Consider the following 24,848-nt stretch of genomic DNA (forward strand, 5'->3'; position numbering starts at 1 on the left):
TGATGCTATGAAAGTGGAACTAGATGCTATGAAAGACAACAATACTTGGTCTATAGTTCCTTTACCACCAAACAAGAATACAGTTGGATGCAAATGGGTTTACAAGATCAAATATGGCAACAATGGGCAAATTGAAAGACATAAGGCCAGATTGGTTGCAAAAGGATTCAATCAAAAGGAAGAAGTTGATTACTTTGAAACTTATTCTCCAGTTGCAAAACTTGTAACAATCAAGTTGTTATTGGCATTATCAGCAATCAAACAGTGGAACATGGTGCACCTTGATGTAAATAATACATTCTTGAATGGAGATTTACAAGAAGAAGTATTCATGGACATTCCACAAGGACTTGATATTCAGGGGGAACCTCAAGGTTCAAAGCTTGTATGCAAACTCAACAAGTCAATTTATGGACTCAAACAAGCTTCTAGACAATGGTTTGATAAATTTTCAAAGTTTTTGAAAATTTTGGGTTTTAATCAATCAAAGTCTGATTACTCATTTTTTTCATAAAGGAACTGGTGAAAAGTATGTTGCATTGCTCGTTTATGTTGATGATATAATCATCACAGGTCCATACAAAGAAGACATTGATTTTTTGAAGAAACAATTAAGTCAACAATTCAAATTGAAGGATCTAGGTTCACTAGGCTATTTTCTGGGGATAGAAATAGCAAAATCCAAAAAGGGTATTTTTGTCTCTCAACGAAATTATACTTTACAGTTGATAGAAGATGCAGGGCTTCTTGCTGCAAAACCCAAGAATACCCCTATGGATCCTAAAATTGATTTGGTTGAAAAGATGGGAGAGCTATTTGATAGTCCATCACAGTATAGACGACTTGTAGGTCGACTGTTATATCTCAATATAACACGACCAGATATATCTTTTGCTGTCCAAAGATTATCTCAGTTCATGTCGAATCCTTGTAAAAGTCATTTTGAAGCAGCATGTCTGTAACACCCAGGAAGAGCTCGATGAGTCGAAGCGGGATGAGTCGAAGCGGAATCCGGATGGAAGAGTAAGTGACCGACTCGACGAGTCGGCGAGTGGACTCGGCGAGTCTAGTCTGGGTTGGGAAACCCTAATTTCCGGACTTGGTACCCTATTTAAGCATCTCATTCTCTTTCTATCAGCCTCATTTGTAGCCCCCATTGTCCAGAAGCTATCCCACGAAACCCTAATGCTCTCTTTGAGTGTGTGAGCCATTATTGAAGGATTTTGAGTGTTCTTGGAGTCTAGAGGAAGAAGGAGGAGTTGAGGGTTCAAGAGGAAGGTTGTGGATCCAGAAGATTCATCTCATTTGATGCTCATTTTGGTAATCAAGTTCCATCCTTGCCTTGTTATTTGGTAGATCTCTTCATGTCCCTCTTTATGAAATATTGGACCAAGATTGATGCTATGTGGGATTTGGACGTCCCCAGGATGGATCCCTTCAGATTTAGAGGTGTTTAGAGAAGGGAAAGCATAAAGGTGGGAGCTTTATGCCCCTAGGACTCCCCATGCAAGGTTTAAGGGGTTGTTTTGGCCTTTTGAGCAAAAAGGGCCATGCATAGGTGTAAAGGTGGTGACTTTGTGTGATATCCTGACCCCTAGAGGCTAGATCTGGATTTTGGATGTATTGAGCTTGTCTGAAATCGTCTGAATAGGGTTGGACATAGAGGGACTCGGCGAGTCCGTTATGGGACTCGGCGAGTCGGACCAGTTCTTGCCCCGAAACCCTTCTGCTAAGGGTGTGAGTTGAGTTGGTTAGGGACTCAGCTAGCCTGAGTCCATAATGGTCTTGATGATCATCGTACTCGACGAGTTCAAGGACGAACTCGGCGAGTCCGGGGCAATCTCCTTAGTTATGAAGGCAGACTCGACGAGTTGTTCATACAACTCGGCGAGTCATGGTCTAGACATTCATGGGATGATGATGAACTCGACGAGTTCAAGGATGAACTCGGCGAATCGGTTGAAGTTAGTCCCGAGTATATGGTTGAAGAAGGACTCGTTGAGTTGTTGCTAGACTCGACATGTGGGTCTACGGCCACAATGCCGGGCCATGTAGTTGTGAGTAGGAAGACCCGGGGGTTAGCCCTAAGCACTGTTTACTAGCATGATATTCAGGACCAAGGTCCAATGTCGGGCGGGTGCCCAAGGAATGGTTTGCATGATAGGGTATACTTGTTGTCTGTGTGATACTTGTATGTGCCTGGTAGGGAGGTGAGTGTGGGCGAGGTCCCGTATCTCACCAATAGCAGAGTGTGGACGGTGTTCCATATCTCATTAGCAGCAGAGCAGGGGCGAGGCCCAAGTTAGGAAAAGAGTGAGTGTGGGCTGGGCCCGTATCTCACCATCAGTAGGAGCGTGGACGGGGTTCCATGATTCATCAGTAGCAGGACAGGGGCGAGGCCCAAGATAGGCGAGGCTTTAGCACAGTAATCCAGTAGAGTATGTTAGTTATGTATTGTGATATGGTTGTATGCTAGTATATGTTAGCGGGAGGGGCCCGGAGACAGGCGGGGCCTAAGGAAAACAGATCTGTACGCCGAGCGGGGCTCGAAGCCAGGCGGGGGCCTGGGCCAGGCGGGGCCTGGTGGCGGACGGGGTCCGATAGCGGGCGAGGCCCAATGCAGCGGGCGAGAGCCCAGTATATGGTTATGTGTTTCGGATTATGTTCGGATCAGTAGATTTGTATGGTATGTGGTAGGTTGGGGAACTCACTAAGCTTCGTGCTTACGGTTTTTAGTTTTGGTTTCAGGTATTCAGTTTTCAGAAGAGGAGCTCGGGAGGATTGCAGTGCACACACCATGACAAGTTAGCCTAGGATGTTTACTCTGATAATTAAACAAGTGTTTTGGGAAATGAAACTATGATTTGTCATTGGTGGCGGACGGGGTCCGATAGCGGGCGAGGCCCAATGCAGCGGGCGAGAGCCCAGTATATGGTTATGTGTTTCGGATTATGTTCGGATCAGTAGATTTGTATGGTATGTGGTAGGTTGGGGAACTCACTAAGCTTCGTGCTTACGGTTTTTAGTTTTGGTTTCAGGTATTCAGTTTTCAGAAGAGGAGCTCGGGAGGATTGCAGTGCACACACCATGACAAGTTAGCCTAGGATGTTTACTCTGATAATTAAACAAGTGTTTTGGGAAATGAAACTATGATTTGTCATATAAACCCTTTTAGTACGTTTGAATGACTTAACGCTATGAATTAGTAATGTTTTTAAAAGAAACTTTTGGACCCGATTTTTAGGATGTTACAAGTTGGTATCAGAGTCTTGGTTTGAGGGATTCGGGCGCACTCTCGAGTGTGTCTGAACTCAAACTAAGGAAGTGGTATAAAGTTTTCAAAAGAAAAGAGTTTTAGAAAAGCAAAAAGAAACTTAAAAAGAAAAGAGTTTTAGAAAAAGCGAAAAGAAATTTTAGAAAGAAAAGAACTTTGAAAAGAGAAAAGGGTGTGGTGCACGCAATCAGCCGAGCTCAAGTAAGTACCCCAAAATACCTATACAAGTTTATGTTATGATTATCAGTTTCAGTTAGTAGAACAGCATGCTAGGTTAGGGCTAAGGATCTAGGAATGATGCCTTATGTGCCTGTTATATGTGCTTTTGAGCTGCATGATAGTACTGGTTAGACAGTAGTAGGATAGCCTGTTTAGGTTATGCCTGAGTATATGATATTATGTCGCATGCTAGTACAGTTTCTCGTTATGAGAATAGATTTGCTTGAGTAGTTTCCTGTGTCCGAATGTTGCTTGCTTTGTGCTTTGTAGGACTCTGAGTGATGGGAGTTAGCCATCAGGTGGATACGTCACGTCACATGTGATCAGGGTTGAATAATCTCAGAGTGCTGGATTTGGCCCTATTGCGCAGCTCTCGTCTGAGTCTAACCGTTGTAGGGACGAGTCTTTTACTCGAAGGATTATCTGAGCCTCGTCACATGTAATGGTATTCAGGTGATGGCTAATTGGCATTACAAGGAGGCCTTCAGCAGCTGAGGACTGGATTGGGTGGAGTCAGAGATTTCCCTAGGGCAAGCCTAGGATGAGAGTAGCAGAGATCAGTAGTAGTAGAAGTGACCTGGTGGAGTCGAAGCGGTTCTTGAGGAAAGTACGGATACATGTGGAAGGTAGTATGGGCTCGTACTATTGAAAGCAGAGGATCCGTACTCGATTCGGGAAAGGCCGAGATGAGACCGAGAAACTTGTAGAGTGTGTGAATGATCCCTCGGCAGTGATGAGTATTCTGATAGTTTTGTGATATGATTGCGGCATGGTGACCTTGCGTGAGAGACCAGTGGGCGGATAAGGCGCCGGAGAGGGATCAGGCTCGGGTTCAGGAGTCGAGCAGCTCGAGGAGCGGATGAGGGAGTTTGTTTTAGCAGAGGTTACGCGCAGCATTCTAGATCAGACTCCTGTGATCTTCGGTTCAGTCAAGGAGGGTATTTTGGAGCTTCTGGATGAGAAGCTGGGAGCTTTTCGCACCGAGATGATGGTTTTGGTAGGGGCGCGTACCTTGACGTTTCGAGAGTTTAGAGCTTGCGGAGCACCAGATTATCATGGGGCCAGGGACCCCATTGCTAGCAGCAGATGGTTGGCCGATGTTGGCAACGCTTTCTGTACGAGCCGGTGTCCCGAGGGGGACAAGGTCAGACTCGCCTCCGGTCTTCTGAAGGATAGAGCGCGGGATTGGTGGGAGGAGGTTGGTCATGCCATGGGGGATGATGCCGCGTTGGACGCGATGACATGGAGTGATTTCTCGGCCCGGTTCAGGGCTGAGTTTACACCAGTTATTGAGGTGCAGCAGTTGGCACGGGAGTTTCAGGACCTTCAGCAGACGACTGAGACTGTGGTGGAGATCACCGCCAAGTTTAGGGAGTGGACTCTTCTGGTTCCGCAGTATGTGGCGGACGAGGAGATGAAGAAAGCTCGATATCACGAGATGCTGAGGAGTGACATCAGGCAGTTCGTGAGCAGGTCCAGCTGCAAGATGCTGGAGGACATGATTGCACGAGCCAGAGAAAGGGAGATTGATTTGGAGTTAGAGAGGAAGAGGAAACCGGATGAGATACAGGTAGCCACAGGTTCAGGCAAGATACCCAAGGGGTCAGACTCGAGATCGAGGGATTTCCAGAGCCGCAGCCGATGCGGGAAGTGTGGCAGGACACACGAGGGTGCGTGTAGGAGTGGCAGTGGTGGGGATTCAGGCTGCTTCAAGTGCGGCCGAGTGGGACACACGGGATCTTGGAGTCATACTTGAATAATAGTTTTAGACTTATCCAAGTGGGAGACTGTTGGATTAGGTGTCTAAGCCCATAACTATTATTGGTATGTATTCGACCCGAGAGTAGCATGGTCCATTTGGGTTGCATATCACCAGGACAATTTGTTAGGATGGACTTTTGAGAGAAGGTTATTTATGGTTTATTAATATATTATAAGTAATAATATATTAATATGAAATCATATGTTTTAATTAGTAGTGATCAAGAATTAATTTGGAATTAATTTAGTGGTCGAAAGAGACTAATTAAATCTATGGGGACTAATTATGATAATTAGTTATAGTTATATGTGTTGGGCTTATGATCCATGTTGGACCAAGTTTATGTATGGATACATAAAGAGTTGGGCCACATGAACCATGGATCATAAAACCCATGGGTATGGATTTGGGTTATATCCATGACCCTAGAAATCCCACATATAAATAGATACTTCATTGCCCAAAATCGCCACTTGTATCTTTTTAGAGTTCATGGTGTCTTTTGTGTGCATGGAATTCTCTCTCAAGTTCATCCTTTGTCCATGGTGTGTTGTGATTCCATTTGAGGCTTCCACACTATTGGGGCTAAGCTCTTTAAGGCCAAATACACCAAGAATTCAAGCTCCATCAAAAGGTATGTCATGCTAACTAGTATATTATAATTTTATGTTAAATGCATGCTAGTTGTAAGATTAATACCTTGGAAACCATTTGCATGTATAATTAGTGAAAACATAGATCCAAGGTATTTAGGGTTGTATGTGCACCATAGGATGTTGTAGTATACCAAAACCCAATAGTGGTATCCGAGCCATGGGTTGTTTTCAATTATACTTGATGCAAGTTGCTGGACAAAAAAACTGAAAAAAATCGAATTTTTTGCTGTCGGGACAGCAGACTCGACGAGTCCAGTGATGGACTCGACGAGTCCATGAACAAATTCATCCAACTCGTCGAGTTGGTTCATGCACTCGACGAGTTGGACCCCTTGACAGCTTATCTTCGAGTTTTTTGGCCTGTTTTGGATTATAATCATTACCGCAAAGTGTTTTTGTTCATAAAATTTGTTTTTTGATACTATGGTAATGTTTATTCTCATCCAAATAAAGGATAATAATCAAAGTTTCAAGTTTTATACATGTTTATATGATGCTTGAAAAATGTTGATTATGAATGTTCATGTTTATGAGTTTGTTTAGATTAATAGGAAAAATTATGAGATAGTTGTTTTCAATCCAAATTAATCTTGAAGTTGTTCATAATATGTGTTTTTGTAACTTGTCCTCAAGTTACATGAAAAGTCACATTTATGAATTTTAAAACCCATAAAAATTCCATAAGTTATGAAAAAATGAAGAGTCACATTTTTAATGTTTTTAAAGTCTTCCATAACTTGTTTACAAGTTATGGAACATGAAGGGTTTTTTCCATTAAACCACTTTAAAATTCATAAGTTATGGAAACCATAAGTTTTTTGGATTGTTCAAAACTTGTCCTCAAGTTTTGGAATTTGTAAAGTCAAACCCCATATACACTTTAATTCCAAACCCAAGTATTTTAAAAATTAAAGTTCAAACTTTATGGACTTCATTAAATTAATTAAAGTGTCTAATTAAAAGAGTTAATAATTCCATAAAGACATGGTTTAAGTTTAATTAAATTAAGAGTATAGTTTAATTAATAGATTAAACCACCAAGTATTTTAAATGTTTAAAATACACCCTTATACTATTATAATATTAATAGTTAATACTTATATATATATATATATATATATATATATATATATATATATATATATATATATGTATAAGAACAAAGTCAGTCTTACCGTTAGTAGGCCTCATTCACGAAGCCGGTCTATAAGGGGGGTATAAGGTTACTGCCTATAAAATGGCAGTTTAATGGGTGTCCACTCTCACCCACCGCTTCCTTGACCGGTGGAGGGTCGTTAGCCGAACGGGTAGGACAAGGACTATAATTCTCCCTTCATTAAAAGTATTAATGATAAATACTAAGTAACTAAACCTTTTATAAATACCCAATCTTAGTTACTTAGGAAAAAGTGAATAAGGTGCTAATCCATGAAATTACACTTTGCACTTTGTTTAAGTCGGTTAGTGGAGCGTGTGTGGTTAACCGGCACACTAACTCGTATTTAACAAGGTAGGCAAAGGGTAACCTAATGTTTATCATAGTATCGATGGAGCGTGTGTGGTTAACCGGCACATCGATTGAGGGGTAAACACTTAAGGGTACCAAGTAATTTGCATGGTTACTTCACACCTTGTTTTGTGATCCTCGGCATCCCAGTCACAAAACCTGAAGGGCACACTCGAGATTGAAACATGCCATTGAACAGTTCAATGAATCTCAAAGATCTAGGAGTTTCAAAAACCAATTAAAACCTAATAATATATATTTCGTTTTCATGGTGGAAATTGGTGAATCGTCATTCGCCTACCTTCAAATATTTTATAACTTGGATTACGGCATCCCTCTTCCAAGTTATAAAAGTATTGTGTTGGGTCCTAGCCTTAATATTTCATATTGGGTGTTATATTAAGGACTTTAAATCAACTATCTTGAGTATCTCCCAAAAGATGTCTGGTTTAGACATTTATGATCTTCCCAAATCTCTTGAAACAAGCTTTCCTAAATGAAGATGATGTCCCATGGAAATCATACTTCTTTCACCTCCTCCAATTATTCTCCCTAACCCACAAGTTCCTGAAAAGTTTAAGGTCACTCAAGCCCTATTGGGAAGCAAAGGTCTATGTGTGATCACATCTTGGAGATGTAGTCACATATTGACAAGCTGGGAGAGTTGGGTGTCAAAGTCTTGAGAAAGTTGGTGGCTCAACTACTTTCTAAGTCACATAGTGAGTTCTTTTGGAACACCTATGAAACAGACTATGACAAGACCCTTAATGATCTTATATATTTGCTAAGATCAACTTCCTAAAAACTTTATGGACATTGACAATGATGACACTGGGAATCCAAAAAAGCATTCTCTTCCCAATGAAAATGGATCGGCCATAGTCAACTCGGTTGACCAAATGGTAAAGAGAAAAGCTAAGTCTGAGATAGTCCCATTACCAAAGGGTCCATATGTTTATATTGCCAAAGAAAGGGGCATTGGTTGCGAAGCTGCCAAATTTACCTAAGGATGTTAAAGTCAATAAGTTTGACTCTACTTCAGGTAAAGTCCACTATCTAACTCTGCTAAGTTTCTATTCTGAGATTCTTGATACATGATGTGACTGGGTCACATGTTGATGTTTTAAGAATCAAAGAAAAGTGAAGAAACTTAAAGAAAGAATATGTTGAATCTGATCGCGTAGATGGATTTCTATCGCATAGTTTGAAGATCGGATTCTTGAGCTACTTCTTAGGAGTTATGATATTTTGCTTAGGAATAGATAACAACAAGTTTTCATATGGATTGTAAGGATAAGTTTTTCCGCAAAGTTTTAAAATAAAAAGTAAATCTTTTGATTTTATTTATTTTAAAATATCCTTACAATGGCATTTGTGAAAATATGTGTTGCTTATAAGATTCCATTAAGAGCAAGAGTGGAAATATGAATTTGATTCTTTCATTTGTGGTAGTGTCTAAATTTACCAAATAAGGAAAGATTCTCATCATCCAAGTTTCAGTTGGATAGAAACTTGGAATCATGCAAGTTGTATAGCATGATGAATGAGAACTTTCGAGCATTGGAAAAATTAAGACTAACTACTTGTTCACATGGGTGTGTGAGTCAAGTGAAGGACTAAGGGATCGGGTACACATTCTTGTGCACTGGTCAGAGTCCACCACAAAGATCGATAAGATTATTCGTTATAATTTACTATAGCTCAGTAAATATGGTTATACTTACAAGCTTAAGTGTAATTCTGAGACATTGGAAAAGGTTCCAATGTATGGCAGAGCGAATAAGAAGAATCAATTAGTTTCTCAAATCTGAAAAGATGGGAGAGTACTTTAGTATCATGTTTTAAGACCATCTTAATGATTTTGATACCTTATCACAATTCATCCTCTAAGTGCATTCTGATAGTTAAGAAGAGGAGTTATGAATTATTGAAGTGGTTAAATCAAGAAGATGATTCATACTTCGTTCCAAAAACAATTCTTAGAGTTATACTCTAAGATTGTAACTTGAGTGACATGTCTTAAAGAAGGTTTAAAACACTTATCAAATGTAAGAGTAAAAGTTTTCTACTCTTGTACATTTGAAATTGGTAAGTTGTGATGTTTTGGATAAAACAAAGACCAACTAAGGCCAATTGTGTGAAGTGTTTGTCTTGATTAGAATCCACACTATCTCTTGAATATCTGACAAGAAAGTCTTATATGTCAAGAGGACAGTGGGAGTCTTAAAAGTCTTGAAAGTCTCAAGAACTAATCAAGAATAAAACCTGAAGTTCTTCACTAGCACACGACTTGAGGTTTATAACCTATCGTGTTGACATATTCTGTGCCCATTCCAGTTAAAGTTGGCTTTGCATATGAGTTCTTAGAGTTCTCAATTGGTTGCACAACAACTTGGAAGCAATGGCAGGCCCTTGAGCTGCCAGGTGGCAAGAAATTAAGATTGAGTTCAGTCCATATGAGTTTAGATTTGTCATTATCCTTGTCTTGTGACTATGGTTTTGACAATTCACATGGATAAGAACACATACACCATTAAATCTAAGGGTCATAAGGTTTCTCTCCGATTCATGAAAATGATGGTGAGGAAACACTTCCACCAAGTAGATTTGAAGTAGATAGCAATTGTGATATTTGCATTCTCAAAGTCGTTAGTGGAGCTGTGTGGTTAACCGGCACACTAACATGGACTTGTGAGAAGTGGCAAAGGTCTAAACAATTGAGACTATGATTACGACATCCCTTTTCATAGTTCTGAAATTGTTTAGACACACCTGTGAGCTATCTAAGATAAGGTGTATGATATTGATAGTTTTATCAAAGCAATCTAGTATCAGAAATCTGAACTTTGGTAAGAAAGTCAATAAAGTATTGTTTTTCCTAGAAGTTCAACTGATTTCTGAGTACATGTCAAAGCTAGTGGGAGCATAAGTGTTATGCTAATAATCATCATGTTAGTGGGAGCATGATAATTATGATAAAGGTTGCAAGTTAGCAATGTTAATTACAGAAAACAAAAGGTTTCAATTGGGAAAAAGTTGTTTTGCTATAATTAAGGGAGAGGAAATTATACTTCATCTCAAATCTAAAAGCTTAGATTGAGGTTTTAATCGTATTTAGTCAAGTATATATATGAATGTTATGTTGGATTGGCTCAACATAAGAAAATTCTAATATAGGGTCCATTATTTGCGTTCTAAAATTCGATTATGATTACGACATCCCTTTTCATAATCTGAATTATGAGAACTTGGCAAATTGAAATGGAAATATTATAGCAAAAGACTGGTTTAGTCTTTATGTGATACATCATGAATCGTGTCCCATATGCTTCGGATATAGGATCGATTGCATGTGCTATATTCATCCTTTCTAAAATTTTCCAAATGCCTGGGGCATTAAGAAGGGAAAAGGTCTAGAATTGGATATGACTAAAAGGATTAAACAATTGTCGAGGACAATCTAAGGTTTACCAAAGATTGGTTGCTCAAGGACAGTTGGAAGTATAATGATAATTCTGGAAGGACCATATTGACATAATCTGTAAGGAGGAAACTCTTGTTCATAAGTGATAGTCAAAATGGAATATGGAAATGTTTCAAAGTTAGATATTATTCAATCTGTGTAAGATTAGGAAACTTAATGCAAGAAGGATGTTTCCAAGGAGTTGATCTCCTTTGGAATGCTCTGTAATGTTTGCTGTCAAGTCTATCTGACTTTGTGCATAATCATTACAAGAGGATCAATGCATATAAGTTTAGAATCTAACAGATTTCAGTAAATGGCATGAATTTGGAATTCTTGCATTTGCAGTAAGGATTTGGGACTATGAAAAGAGGATCATTGGAGTTATGTTCAATTGATCTATTTCATAAAGTAAAGATCATAGACAAACATAGTATGCATACTTGGTGTATGGCATGACTAGTGTTTAGAAAACATAGTGTACATGCTTGGAGCATGGGACAACTATTGTTTTAAATTCAAGAATAAAGTTGATAGCTGAAACAGTATACAATGAATAATGTGTAATCATATGGTGATAAATAAAAGGTGTTTTATTTATGTTCATAGGTTTTGATACCATATTCGATTCAATTATTCTTGTGTTTCATTTTGCATGTTTTGACTTCCAGAATAAACTAGGTCATTGTTCTGGATGACTAAGTTATTCAAACCATCCACAGTCGGTCATATGTTGGAAGTAGATATGAATTAAGACTGTCATGGGTTGGCTTGTAGAGGTCTAAGATGTTGGACAAAGGGCTACAACGCTCATGAGTGCTCATAAGTTCTGAGTATTGGATTCAACCCGCGCTCATTGGAATCACTTCATGGATTTTATCACGAGTGATCATGAGACGATAATATCTTATATTCTTCAAACCTAGAGATATGAGTTGTTACTATGAGTTGGTTATAAATTGATTGCACGAAAACGCATTGGTAACTCGATGTTATAAAACGTGCCTTTGTGTATGATTCAACAAGTAGTAGAACAAGCCATATGAGTCGAAGTTTATCCATTCCTTTTTACCTTCGGGATAAAAGCGATATCTGTGGGCCCCTCGATGATTTGGTGATGACAAACGTAAGTGCTCGGCCGGGCCTGGACTGATTTGATTTGTTCAATTAGTCAGTCGTCATAAATCGGAAATTAGGAAACAACAAATGGACAGAGAGAATGATTATAATCCATGTCTCAGTCCATATGATATCTAGAATGGAGGAATATATGATCCCTTATCTAATGGACATGTCATTTGATTTGTTCAGAGTTTGACAGCGGCTTTAAGAGCTACGATTGCTAGTCGGGATCTTGGAGTCATACTTGAATAATAGTTTTAGACTTATCCAAGTGGGAGACTGTTGGATTAGGTGTCTAAGCCCATAACTATTATTGGTATGTATTCGACCCGAGAGTAGCATGGTCCATTTGGGTTGCATATCACCAGGACAATTTGTTAGGATGGACTTTTGAGAGAAGGTTATTTATGGTTTATTAATATATTATAAGTAATAATATATTAATATGAAATCATATGTTTTAATTAGTAGTGATCAAGAATTAATTTGGAATTAATTTAGTGGTCGAAAGAGACTAATTAAATCTATGGGGACTAATTATGATAATTAGTTATATTTATATGTGTTGGGCTTATGATCCATGTTGGACCAAGTTTATGTATGGATACATAAAGAGTTGGGCCACATGAACCATGGATCATAAAACCCATGGGTATGGATTTGGGTTATATCCATGACCCTAGAAATCCCACATATAAATAGATACTTCATTGCCCAAAATCGCCACTTGTATCTTTTTAGAGTTCATGGTGTCTTTTGTGTGCATGGAATTCTCTCTCAAGTTCATCCTTTGTCCATGGTGTGTTGTGATTCCATTTGAGGCTTCCACACTATTGGGGCTAAGCTCTTTAAGGCCAAATACACCAAGAATTCAAGCTCCATCAAAAGGTATGTCATGCTAACTAGTATATTATAATTTTATGTTAAATGCATGCTAGTTGTAAGATTAATACCTTGGAAACCATTTGCATGTATAATTAGTGAAAACATAGATCCAAGGTATTTAGGGTTGTATGTGCACCATAGGATGTTGTAGTATACCAAAACCCAACAGTTTAACTGATGACTGGTTCGGGGAAACCAGCTCGCAGAGCCTTCGCCAGGTGCGAGTTTAGGCGGGATATAAGACTGTGGGGTAGCTGCAGCATTCCCCAGCAGCGAGTCGTGAGGAAAGTGTCGTAAGACTGCGGGTAAGCCGTAGCGTTCATTAGCAGCTGAGTTAGCGGAGTGTGGGCAGGGGCCCGTATCTCCCAGTTAGTATGATAAGAGTCAGGAAAGTTTAGCAAGATGAGACTAGAGGAGGAGTGGGCCTGCATAGCCCTGGATAGGTGAGACCTTTGGGAGAGGCCACTCCGAAGTGTAGTTGGGTGAGACCCGTGGGCGAGACCCGTGTTTTTATAGCAGCAGGTGGGACCTGGTAGAGACCTTAGGGTAAGGTAGGGGATCGAGGATCCCAGATCTTCTAGAGCCAGAGTGGATAGGTTGGTAGAGCAGTTCAGGTTGTTGCGGTATCTTCTTAAGTCGCTGAGAGCGGCTGTGGGCATGTTCTCGCGTTCGGTAACCGGTGGGGAACCGATATTTTAATTTCGGTAATGGTAGATCGGTTGGGACCAGAATGGTCTCGGTTCATCCGGTAGGTGGATGGAAGTCAGGAGGACTTCAGTCAGGAATGATGTTAAGGGACTTAGGGCGGAGAGCAGTGAGCTGATCGGGTAATGCTAAGTTGCTCACGGTGAGATCAGGTAATCTCAGAGCAATTGTATGGACTCTAGGGTATAGTTCCCGGTTGAGTTTTATCGGTGACAGAGAGGGATCTGCTACTCGAAGGAAGTAAGCCGTGAGTGTTGGTGTGGTGGCCAACACTGGGAGTGGACGGGATTGCGGTTTCAGCAGAAGGTTTTTCATTGATCGAGATCGGAAAGGTTGTTTGCTTGTGGGAAGTGCCTTGGAAAGGCCAGTGTCAGTGCGGGAAAAGGGGGCGAATCCCTTGTGTATCAGTGCAAGTGTATTGGGAGTGCCGGTAGGGTTACCGGTTGGGTGAAAGTGTTATACTCGGAAGTAGTGGTAGTGGTATGCGGTTTGTAAGGAAGTTAACCGTGGTGGACTTCGAGGACGAAGTCTAGTTTAAGTGGGGGAGAGTTGTAACACCCAGAATCAGAAAGGCCAAGAAAGGAAAGGAAACCCCTAAGTCAAAGGGGTCAACTCGTCGAGTCCAAGGAAGAGCTCGATGAGTCGAAGCGGGATCCGGATGGAAGAGTAAGTGACCGACTCGACGAGTCGGCGAGTGGACTCGGCGAGTCTAGTCTGGGTTGGGAAACCCTAATTTCCGGACTTGGTACCCTATTTAAGCATCTCATTCTCTTTCTATCAGCCTCATTTGTAGCCCCCATTGTCCAGAAGCTATCCCACGAAACCCTAATGCTCTCTTTGAGTGTGTGAGCCATTATTGAAGGATTTTGAGTGTTCTTGGAGTCTAGAGGAAGAAGGAGGAGTTGAGGGTTCAAGAGGAAGGTTGTAGATCCAGAAGATTCATCTCATTTGCTGCTCATTTTGGTAATCAAGTTCCATCCTTGCCTTGTTATTTGGTAGATCTCTTCATGTCCCTCTTTATGAAATATTGGACCAAGATTGATGCTATGTGGGATTTGGACGTCCCCAGGATGGATCCCTTCAGATTTAGAGGTGTTTAGAGAAGGGAAAGCATAAAGGTGGGAGCTTTATGCCCCTAGGACTCCCCATGCAAGGTTTAAGGGGTTGTTTTGGCCTTTTGAGCAAAAAGGGCCATGCATAGGTGTAAAGGTGGTGACTTTGTGTGATATCCTGACCCCTAGAGGCTAGATCTGGATTTTGGATGTATTGAGCTTGTCTGAAATCGTCTGAATAGGGTTGGACATAGAGGGACTCGGCGAGTCCGTTATGGGACTCGGCGAGTCGGACCAGTTCTTGCCCCGAAACCCTTCTGCTAAGGGTGTGAGTTGAGTTGGTTAGGGACTCAGCTAGCCTGAGTCCATAATGGTCTTGATGATCATCGTACTCGACGAGTTCAAGGACGAACTCGGCGAGTCCGGGGCAATCTCCTTAGTTATGAAGGCAGACTCGACGAGTTGTTCATACAACTCGGCGAGTCATGGTCTAGACATTCATGGGATGATGATGAACTCGACGAGTTCAAGGATGAACTCGGCGAGTCGGTTGAAGTTAGTCCCGAGTATATGGTTGAAGGAGGACTCGTTGAGTTGTTGCTAGACTCGACGTGTGGAGTCGGGGTTGTTTTGGAATTTAAGGAATAAGGACTCGACGAGTTGGTAGAACAAGTCGGCGAGTCGAGTCAACTGGAAGTTGACTCTGACCGTTGACTTTGACCTTGAGAAAGACCTTGACCAGAGTTGACTTAGTTGACTTCTGGAGGACAGTTAGGCTAATTGTTATTGTTGGTATTGGTAGCTCGGGGAGCTAGAGGAGCAGCGGTTCAGAGAGTTGTCGGACAGCAGCCAGAGGGTTATCAGCCGCTTCAGCAGTTTGAGGTGAGTTTCCCTTTGTGTGAATGGGTCTACGGCCACAATGCCGGGTCATGTAGTTGTGAGTAGGAAGACCCGGGGGTTAGCCTTAAGCACTGTTTACTAGCATGATATTCAGGACCAAGGTCCAATGTCGGGCGGGTGCCCAAGGAATGGTTTGCATGATAGGGTATACTTGTTGTCTGTGTGATACTTGTATGTGCCTGGTAGGGAGGTGAGTGTGGGCGAGGTCCCGTATCTCACCAATAGCAGAGTGTGGACGGTGTTCCATATCTCATTAGCAGCAGAGCAGGGGCGAGGCCCAAGTTAGGAAAAGAGTGAGTGTGGGCTGGGCCCGTATCTCACCATCAGTAGGAGCGTGGACGGGGTTCCATGATTCATCAGTAGCAGGACAGGGGCGAGGCCCAAGATAGGCGAGGCTTTAGCACAGTAATCCAGTAGAGTATGTTAGTTATGTATTGTGATATGGTTGTATGCTAGTATATGTTAGCGGGAGGGGCCCGGAGACAGGCGGGGCCTAAGGAAAACAGATCTGTACGCCGAGCGGGGCTCGAAGCCAGGCGGGGGCCTGGGCCAGGCGGGGCCTGGTGGCGGACGGGGTCCGATAGCGGGCGAGGCCCAATGCAGCGGGCGAGAGCCCAGTATATGGTTATGTGTTTCGGATTATGTTCGGATCAGTAGATTTGTATGGTATGTGGTAGGTTGGGGAACTCACTAAGCTTCGTGCTTACAGTTTTTAGTTTTGGTTTCAGGTATTCAGTTTTTAGAAGAGGAGCTCGGGAGGATTGCAGTGCACACACCATGACAAGTTAGCCTGGGATGTTTACTCTGATATTTAAACAAGTGTTTTGGGAAATGAAACTATGATTTGTCATATAAACCCTTTTAGTACGTTTGAATGACTTAACGCTATGAATTAATAATGTTTTTAAAAGAAATTTTTGGACCCGATTTTTGGGATGTTACAATGTCACTTATTGAAGTACTTGAAAGGCTCACCAGGTCAAGGTTTATTCTTTTCCAAAGATTCAACACTACAATTGAAAGCATTTTGTGACTCAGACTGGGCGACATGCAAAGACACTCGTAGATCAGTTACAGGATTCTGTGTATTTCTTGGATCTTCTTTGATTTCATGGAAGACTAAAAAGCAACAAACTGTTTCAAGGTTATCTGCTGAAGCAGAATACAGGGCAATGGCCACTACAACAGCTGAACTTGTATGGTTAAGGCAATTACTCAAAGATTTTGACATTCCATTAAGCCATTCAACATTGCTATTTTGTGATAATCAAGCAGCTATTCAAATAGCAAATAACCCAACATTTCATGAAAGAACCAAACATATAGAAGTTGATTGCCATTTCGTGAGAGAAAAAGTGGAAGACAAAACAATAAAGCTACTTCCGATTCAATATGCCATGTAACTTGCAGACATGTTCATAAAACCTTTACCGAATTCCAAGCTACAACCATTTCTAGGCAAGTTGGGGCTGAAGAACATTTATTCTTCATCTTCAACTTGAGGGGGAATATTAGAGGTTATAATTGTAAATAAGCATAATAAGAGGGTTGATATGTAAATATATAGTTAGCTGTTATTTCAGTTATTCTGTTAGATGCTCATTTTGAGCTGATATAAGTTCTTGTATCATTTTCATTCAAGATCAATGAAAGATTATCAAGTTTCATTTCGTATTAAAATTAGTTGTAGGATGTTAAATTTGTTGTGCGCTTTAATGTTCATTTGATGTATGCTTCTTCGGTTAAAAAAAACTAATTTTAGGATCTATTTTCTCTTTATTTTTAGCTTTTATTTTCGAAGTTTCAACTTTATTTTCTAAAAATATAATGATATTTGGATTTTAAAGATCTTTTTATTATGTTTAGTTTTTTATTATTGTAAATACATTACTTATTCTTTATGATCGAATAGAGTTATAACATTGAATTTACATATAACATAAAAACTTCATTTCATTATTTGAGGAAATTTGATTGTGGAATATATTTATTCCATTCATTCTTCATTCCATTCTATCCGATTCAACCGATTTCCATTTTGGTATGTATATATTTTACATCTTCCATAGGCACACACATATAAACACATTTTTATTTTTAGTTTACATCTACCTCTATAGGTGTATACAATTTAATTGTTGACATCTTTAGTTGTGTGTTGGGCAAAAGTGTGAGCAAGTAGATGCTTTATATTTTGTTTCAAATGAAAGAGAGAGTTATGATGGTTTTTGTTGATATATTTTGATGTTTTGCATTTTGTTTTAAGTGAAAGAGTGAAACAAACACTGGTTTGTGTCTTGTGATTTAATATGTTATTTTATTTTATTTTTTTAACATGGATATAATCTATACGTCATGGTTAGTTCATCGTGAACTTTATAGCATGATTACATGTTAAAAAGAAATTGTTTTGATTATAATAAAAAATAAATAGAGTTGGATTACTAAAATAAAATCATTAAAATATATAAATGTCCAATTATTTATTGCAAATATTAAAAAGAAATTGTACTGATTTGAAAGAAAATTAAATTATTGTCTAAAATACATTAATAGATAAAAAATTACTAAAATATATAAATACCCAACCGTAATGCGTGATCTAAAAAATTGACAATTAAACGGTATATACTCGAAAAAGTTAGGATGATGTTTTCATTTTTCAAAATTTGATATACAGTAGTAGTACACAGTAAACGATTACTAGAGTTCAAGACTTGCAACTCTCTAATCGCCTCTTTTGATCAGATCGGCGATTACTGTGTACTACTCACCTCTTTCGTTCATCTGAGATTGGCGATCCCATCTCAGGACTCAGATTCGCATTTCGCAGCTCCCCCAAAAGCCTTGTCACTCCGTTCATACCTCTCAACCTTCGCCACCGCCGGCCTCCAGCTCCGAGTTCTGACGCGACGTCGCTCACCTCTGGCTCCGAGTTCCAGCATCCAAACTTCGGGTACGAAAGCACAAAACCCTATCCCGCCATTGAAGCCGATTACAAATGGACATCAAATACCTTTGGACTGGCCCTTAATCTTCTCTTAATTTTGTTTGGTTGTTCGTGAAGGATGCAAGGTTGAGGGAGGGTTTTCTTGCTGTAGATTGGAAAATGGAAAGTTTCAAGTCTAAATTTAGATTAGCAACAATTGTCATTCTTTCCATTGGAATTGGTCTACTTGCCATATATGATTTATTGAAGCCGATTACAAATGGTTGTAACATGACATACATGTACCCAACTTACATTCCAATATCAGCTACAGAAAGTTCATCTTCTTCAAAGTATGGACTGTATTTGTATCATGAAGGCTGGAAAAAAATCGATTTTAAAGAGCATCTTAAACAACTTAATGGGGTTCCTGTTCTTTTCATCCCTGGAAATGGAGGTAGCTACAAGCAGGTGAGTGATGTAACTTTAGCTTGTTTTGTTTTTCCTTTTCTGCCCCTGTGTTACTAATATGTCTTTTTATTTTAAACTGATTCTCACAGGTCAGGTCCATAGCAGCAGAATCTGATAGGGCTTATCAAGGTGGCCCACCTGATTCTATGTTATACCAAGAAGCTTCCTTAATGCTTGAGGAGGGAGTAGATATGGATGAAAAAGATATTCCAAAAGTCACCCAGTATACTCGCAGGCTTGACTGGTTTGCAGTTGACCTTGAAGGTGAACATTCTGCAATGGATGGCCAGATACTTGAAGAACATACAGAATATGTTGTATATGCCATTCACAGGGTATATTATCTTTATTATATCTTTATATAAATCGCCTATAAGTAATAATGTCATATTGGTTGTAGATTCTGGATCAATATAAAGAATCTCGAGATGCTAGAGAAAAAGAAGGTGGTTCTGAATCTGGTAGTTTGCCTAATAATGTCATATTAGTTGGCCACTCTATGGGTGGTTTTGTTGCTAGAGCTGCAGTTGTGCACCCTAATTTGAGAAAGTCATCAGTTGAAACTGTTGTCACGTTATCAACTCCACATCAGTGAGTTTTGCTTGGACTTTCTGATTATCATTGTGTCCATCAATTGTGATGTAATTTTCTTTACTCTTGGTTCAGGTCACCCCCCATTGCATTGCAGCCATCATTGGGCCACTATTATGAGTACATAAATCAGGAATGGAAAAAGGGTTATGAGGCTCAAACATTATCTCGAGTGATTGTTGTCTCCATTTCTGGTGGTGCTAATGATTATCAGGTGTGATTATTTGACATCAATCACTTGTACAGACCCTAAACCCTAACTAAAAGATGTGTTCTTTTTCATTGTAAGTAGGTAAGGTCAAAGCTAGAATCAGTTGATGGTATTGTTCCATCTACTCATGGTTTTATGATTAGTAGCATGGGCATGAAGACTGTATGGCTATCAATGGAGCACCAGGTTATCTTATGGTGTAATCAACTTGTTGTGCAAGTGAGCCTTACTTCCCAAGTTTTTATATTTTATAAAAAGTGGGTCTATGTCTAATTTGTTAACTGGATTTCAGGTTTCACATACTCTTCTTAGTTTGGTTGACCCTGAAACTGGTCATCCCATTTCTGGGTCAAGGAAAAGACTATCAATTCTTACAAAAATGCTTCATAGTGGAAGTTTTCCAAGGCAAAAATCGGGTGGTTTACTTCAGAAGCATTCATCACATCTTCCTTTACACAAAGAGAGAAAATATGCTGGTACATTTTTATATTATAGCATTTCTATTTTACTAAAAATAATTAGAATAAGAATAAAGATCTCACTTGTTTGGCTTCCAGGGTGTCCCAGTAAACTACAATGGAGTGATGAGGGACTTGAAAGGGATCTTTACATCAAGACACCAACAGTAACTATTTTAGCAATGGATGGCAGAAGGCGTTGGCTGGACATAAAAGAACTGGTTAGTTAAGTATTATTATATGCTTTAATGACAAGAAAGAAAATGTATAATATTTGATGCTAAGGCTAGAACATACATATAATATAAGTTATAATCTCCTATTGTCAGGGGTCAAATGGAAGAAACAAGTTTGTTCTTGTGACAAACCTTCTTCCTTGTTATGGGGTTAGACTTCATCTTTGGCCTGAGAAAGGAAGTTCTGCATCAGATTTGCCTCTCAGCAAAAGGGTTGTTGAAGTGACATCAAAGATTGTGCAGATTCCTTCAGGACCAGCACCAAGGCAGGTATGTTGTTAATATTTCCGCTTTTGCCCTTTTTGTGCTTTAATTCTTTTAATAATATGAAGGGTATGACTGTCATGTCACTTCTATATATAGATTGAACCAGGAAGTCAGACTGAACAACCACCACCATCAGGTGTTTTTTGGTTGGAATCAAAGGATATGCATGGCTTCAGATTCCTCACTATCTCAGTTGCACCAAGCCCGGTAATGTCTCCTTACACTATGTCATATGAATTTTGTTGAGACTTGAGATCAAGAAAGGAATGGAATGGTTCATTCTTTTGCCAGGGGGTGGTTGATTTTTTGTTCTAATTCCATCATGGAATGTAGTGATTCATTCCATTACCTGGCTTATTCCATCCAACCAAACATACCCTTATCCATAACAATATGAGTACGCCGATGCTTTATATCAACAAAGATTAAAGTGATAGTATAACTTACAGTGATTTTTATATATATATATATATATATATATATATATATATATATATATGTATCCAGACTGTTTCAGGGAGGCCTCCACCTGCAGCTTCGATGGCAGTTGGGCAGTTTTTCAACCCAGAAGAAGGGCGTAAACAGTTTTCTCCTCACTCATTGCTTCTCTCTATGTATTCTCGGAAGGTTAGTTTACTACTTTCATGAAATACTCACTTCAATTCTTGATGATCCATTCAAGTTCAAGTGACCCACTTGGATTAAAACATTTTCAGGACATTTTCATTAAGGAGGATCACCCTATTGCAATGAATATTACATTCGGTATCAGTCTAGGGCTTTTTCCTGCTACAGTGTCTCTGGAAACAACAGGCTGTGGGATAAAAAACTCTGGACTTCCTGTTGAAGAGGCTGGAGACATGGATACCGGCAGTAAGCATTTATTATATATATATATATATATATATATATATATATATATGTCCTGATGGTTGCTATTTCTTAATCTGAAAGGTCTTTGCAAGCTTCGATGCTTTCCACCTGTAGCCCTTGCGTGGGACCTGACAGCTGGCATTCACATATTTCCCAATTTATATTCTCGTATAATTGAAGTGGATTCATCACCCGCACTTTGGACCTCAACTCATGGATCTGAAAAAACCAATGTTCTGTTACTGGTAAATTTACATTTATATGTTATGTTATCAATTTTGTAAATTCTATAAACTATTTAATTTTTTTTTAACCCAAATGTTATCCATATGCAGGTGGACCCACATTGTTCTTATAAAACTAGTGCTGCTGTTTCTCTAACTGCTGGTGCTCGTAGATTTATGCTTTTATACGCCTCCCAGGTTAGCATTTTATATTGATTTTGGTACAAAGGAATGGAATGAGTCATTACATTCCACTATCATGTTTGGTTGGCTTGAAGGAATGGAATGAGTCATTCAAGCATGAAAACAATGTAGTAAAATAAAATTGATTTATGTGATGCAGATTATTGGATTTGCATTTGCTGTAGTTTTTTTTGGTCTGATGAGGCAAGCAAATGCATGGGAGCTTGATCTGCCTGTTCCTTCATTACTATCTGCAGTGGAATTGAACCTTGGAATGCCAATTCCGTTTCTTGTCCTTGCTATTTCACCCATTCTTATTGCTCTGTTTTATTCATGTCTAAGCACATCGCCATTTCCTGCGGTTTCTAGCTTCTTTTTTGTTTCAATCATTTGCTACTTAATAGCAAATGGGATCATAATCGTTTTGATATTAACCACCCAGATACTCTCCCATGTGGTTGCTAGAGTACATGTTTTCTTTAAAACAAGGTCCGTTAATCTCTCTCAACATTTGTGTTTTCATCTCTTAATTCAATATGATTGACTGGATAGGTTGTACTGTGTTTGTTTGACATGTATTGAACCGAGACCAGAACTGACACACACTGATGCCAATAGGACAAAAAGTACATGTTTTGTCCCACCTGGAAAGAGGTGTACTATGTGGGACAGGGGCACTTATGTCAATGGGACATGAACTGGCTTTCGATCTTTTATCTGTGCAAAAGACGAAAATGCCCTCTTATCTTCAATTGTAAATCACCTTATACAGCTTGTCCATTCCATCCTGTCTAACAAATGCATCAGCCTAAATGACTAGTTTGCCCTTAACTATCTTTCATGGATAATTTTGCAGGTGGAAACGGTGGATCGGTGATAACTCAAATTCCACTAACCTTTTCCCATTTAAGGTAATTACTATTTAATTTTTAATTAGCTATCCAAATACAGCTTCTAACCTGTATAAATAAATCACTGAAACCATTTATGTTCATATGATTTGTACGACAGGTGGCAAGGGTTATAAATGTCAATTCATCATTAGCCACATCACTTGTTGCCATTGCTTTAGTTTGCTTTGTCCATCCAGCTTTAGGTCTCCTTATCTTACTCTTCTCCCATGCCCTATGCTGCCACCACGCCTTATGCAGGTAAAATTCCAATTCTACCCTTACCTAACATATCCAGTTTCCATAATAATAATCGTTTGTTTTTCTGTATGTCACAGTTTTTTTACAGCTTCCAGCAAGGCTCGTAGTGAGGACTTATTTGGATTTGGAAATAACAAAACGTCATTTAAATTCAAGAATGAAGAATCGGAGGAGGGATTGCCTGTGGATGAGAACAGCTCCAGTACCCCGGACTCTACACGAAGCTATGGTGATACACAACTTGAGATATTTCACCATAGACATGGATTGCTAATCTTGCATCTTCTTTCACTCCTCATGTTTCTTCCTTCACTTGTTGCTTGGTTCGAGGTATAATTCAATATCGACTAAATTACAAATTTGGCCCCAAAAATTACGTCACTCCAAATTTTCAGATCGAGTCCCAATGTTGTCCTTAGGTTTGCATTTTGTTGCAATATTTGGACTAAACCTGCAATTTTGAGTAAAACATATGGACTATATATATATATATATATATATATATATATATATATATATATATATATATATATATATATATATATATATATATATATATTCACAAGAAATACAAACTTAAATACGATTTCAAATTTTGGAGTCTGAACTTGTGATTTTCTGTAAAGCACAGGGATCAAATTTGTAATTTACTCTTGAATATTTTAATTGTTTTTTTTTTCTTTTCATTTCTAGAATCCCAAAGTTATAGACTAGCCCAATAACATCTCGATCAACTTAAAACCGTGGTTGGTTGGAATGGAATATAGAATGATGATGGAATGGAATGACCAAGGTGGCATTACATTCCAGGATCATGTTTTGGTTGGAGTGTAGGAATGGAGTGAATTTTTTAAATGTAATATATATGTATGTTATTTATTCATAATTATAGAATTATCATTAAAAAACAAAAAAATTTGAACATGATAAAATCTCATTAAAATCCAAATAACATTATATATAAAAAAAATTAATTAATTCTAAAGAATGAGAAGAAAGAAATAGAGCTTTTCATTCCATTCCTTCTCCGATTCCCATTAATTTTAAATGACCATTTTACTCTTACATTAAAAAAGCAAATTTGACAATGAGAAGAAAGAATAAGAAAAAGGGGCAAATAGGTAAACTGTTGGTGTCTCCCTTTTTATTTTGCAGAGGTTAAGTATGGGGCACAACTTTCCATGGTTGTTGGATTCCATCCTGTGTATGGGTGTAGTCCTCCACGGAATCTGTGATTCCAAACCGGAGTTCAACGTGTTCTTTCAGATTCCAGGAATGAGAGGGTATGAAATCAGACAAGGATTTGTATACCTTGTTGCAGGATTCGGTTGCTATCTTTCAGGTTTGGATTTGGCTCCTTACAAAGCTTTTTATGGGATGGCTGTTATTGGAGTCATCTCATTTGTTTTCAGAATTATAGAGAAAAGAAACCGAAGAGGTGGAGAGCCTTATTATAGTAATAGAAAGCACTCTCATCGACACTGATAAATGGCATTTTTTTCCCATGATTTTCTACTTCATTGTACAATTTAAATGTAATACGTTAATGATAGGAACTTGTACTACTATACTATGGTTTGACTTGACACTCCAACAATTTTGACTTTTCCCATATTTTTTGAGAGAATTTGTTTGATTGTTGTGAAATTTTGTGTCGTTTGATTGTGGAACTATAATGCCATGACATAATAAGAGAAGTTTAATATATA

The 24,848-nt window shown here is 39.1% G+C and overlaps 1 protein-coding gene across 2 annotated transcripts; it reads left to right on the forward strand.

The window, feature by feature from the left end:
• Positions 1-18,199: 18,199 nt before the first annotated feature.
• Positions 18,200-24,786, forward strand: LOC145115168 (phosphatidylinositol deacylase). 2 transcript variants are annotated; one of them, XM_079051389.1, is made up of 19 exons: positions 18,200-18,501; positions 18,613-18,945; positions 19,035-19,280; positions 19,346-19,536; positions 19,612-19,750; positions 19,829-19,966; positions 20,040-20,223; positions 20,305-20,426; positions 20,535-20,711; positions 20,805-20,915; positions 21,216-21,335; positions 21,425-21,581; positions 21,663-21,826; positions 21,917-22,003; positions 22,149-22,477; positions 22,845-22,899; positions 23,000-23,139; positions 23,217-23,469; positions 24,295-24,786. In XM_079051389.1, the coding sequence occupies exons 2-19, from the start codon at positions 18,655-18,657 to the stop codon at positions 24,622-24,624; spliced, it is 3,234 nt and encodes a 1,077-aa protein (XP_078907515.1). In that variant the 5' UTR covers positions 18,200-18,501; positions 18,613-18,654; the 3' UTR covers positions 24,625-24,786. The 2 variants fall into 2 exon arrangements, with proteins under 2 accessions (XP_078907515.1, XP_078907514.1); XM_079051388.1 differs by having other exon boundaries at positions 18,200-18,945.
• The last annotated feature ends 62 nt before the right edge of the window (positions 24,787-24,848 follow it).

Source organism: Lactuca virosa, chromosome 5 (genome assembly GCF_052849685.1).
Source record: "Lactuca virosa cultivar CGN04683 chromosome 5, Lactuca_virosa_CGN04683_v6, whole genome shotgun sequence".
NCBI lineage: Eukaryota > Viridiplantae > Streptophyta > Magnoliopsida > Asterales > Asteraceae > Lactuca > Lactuca virosa.

Excerpts from the sequence above, each read along its gene's own strand:
- LOC145115168 (XM_079051388.1), top strand. The coding sequence starts at position 18,655 with ATGGAAAGTTTCAAGTCTAAATTTAGATTAGCAACAATTGTCATTCTT. Across the intron at positions 20,427-20,534 it reads GGCTGGACATAAAAGAACTG|GGGTCAAATGGAAGAAACAA; the intron begins GTTAGTTAAGTA and ends TCCTATTGTCAG. Across the intron at positions 22,004-22,148 it reads TGCTTTTATACGCCTCCCAG|ATTATTGGATTTGCATTTGC; the intron begins GTTAGCATTTTA and ends TATGTGATGCAG.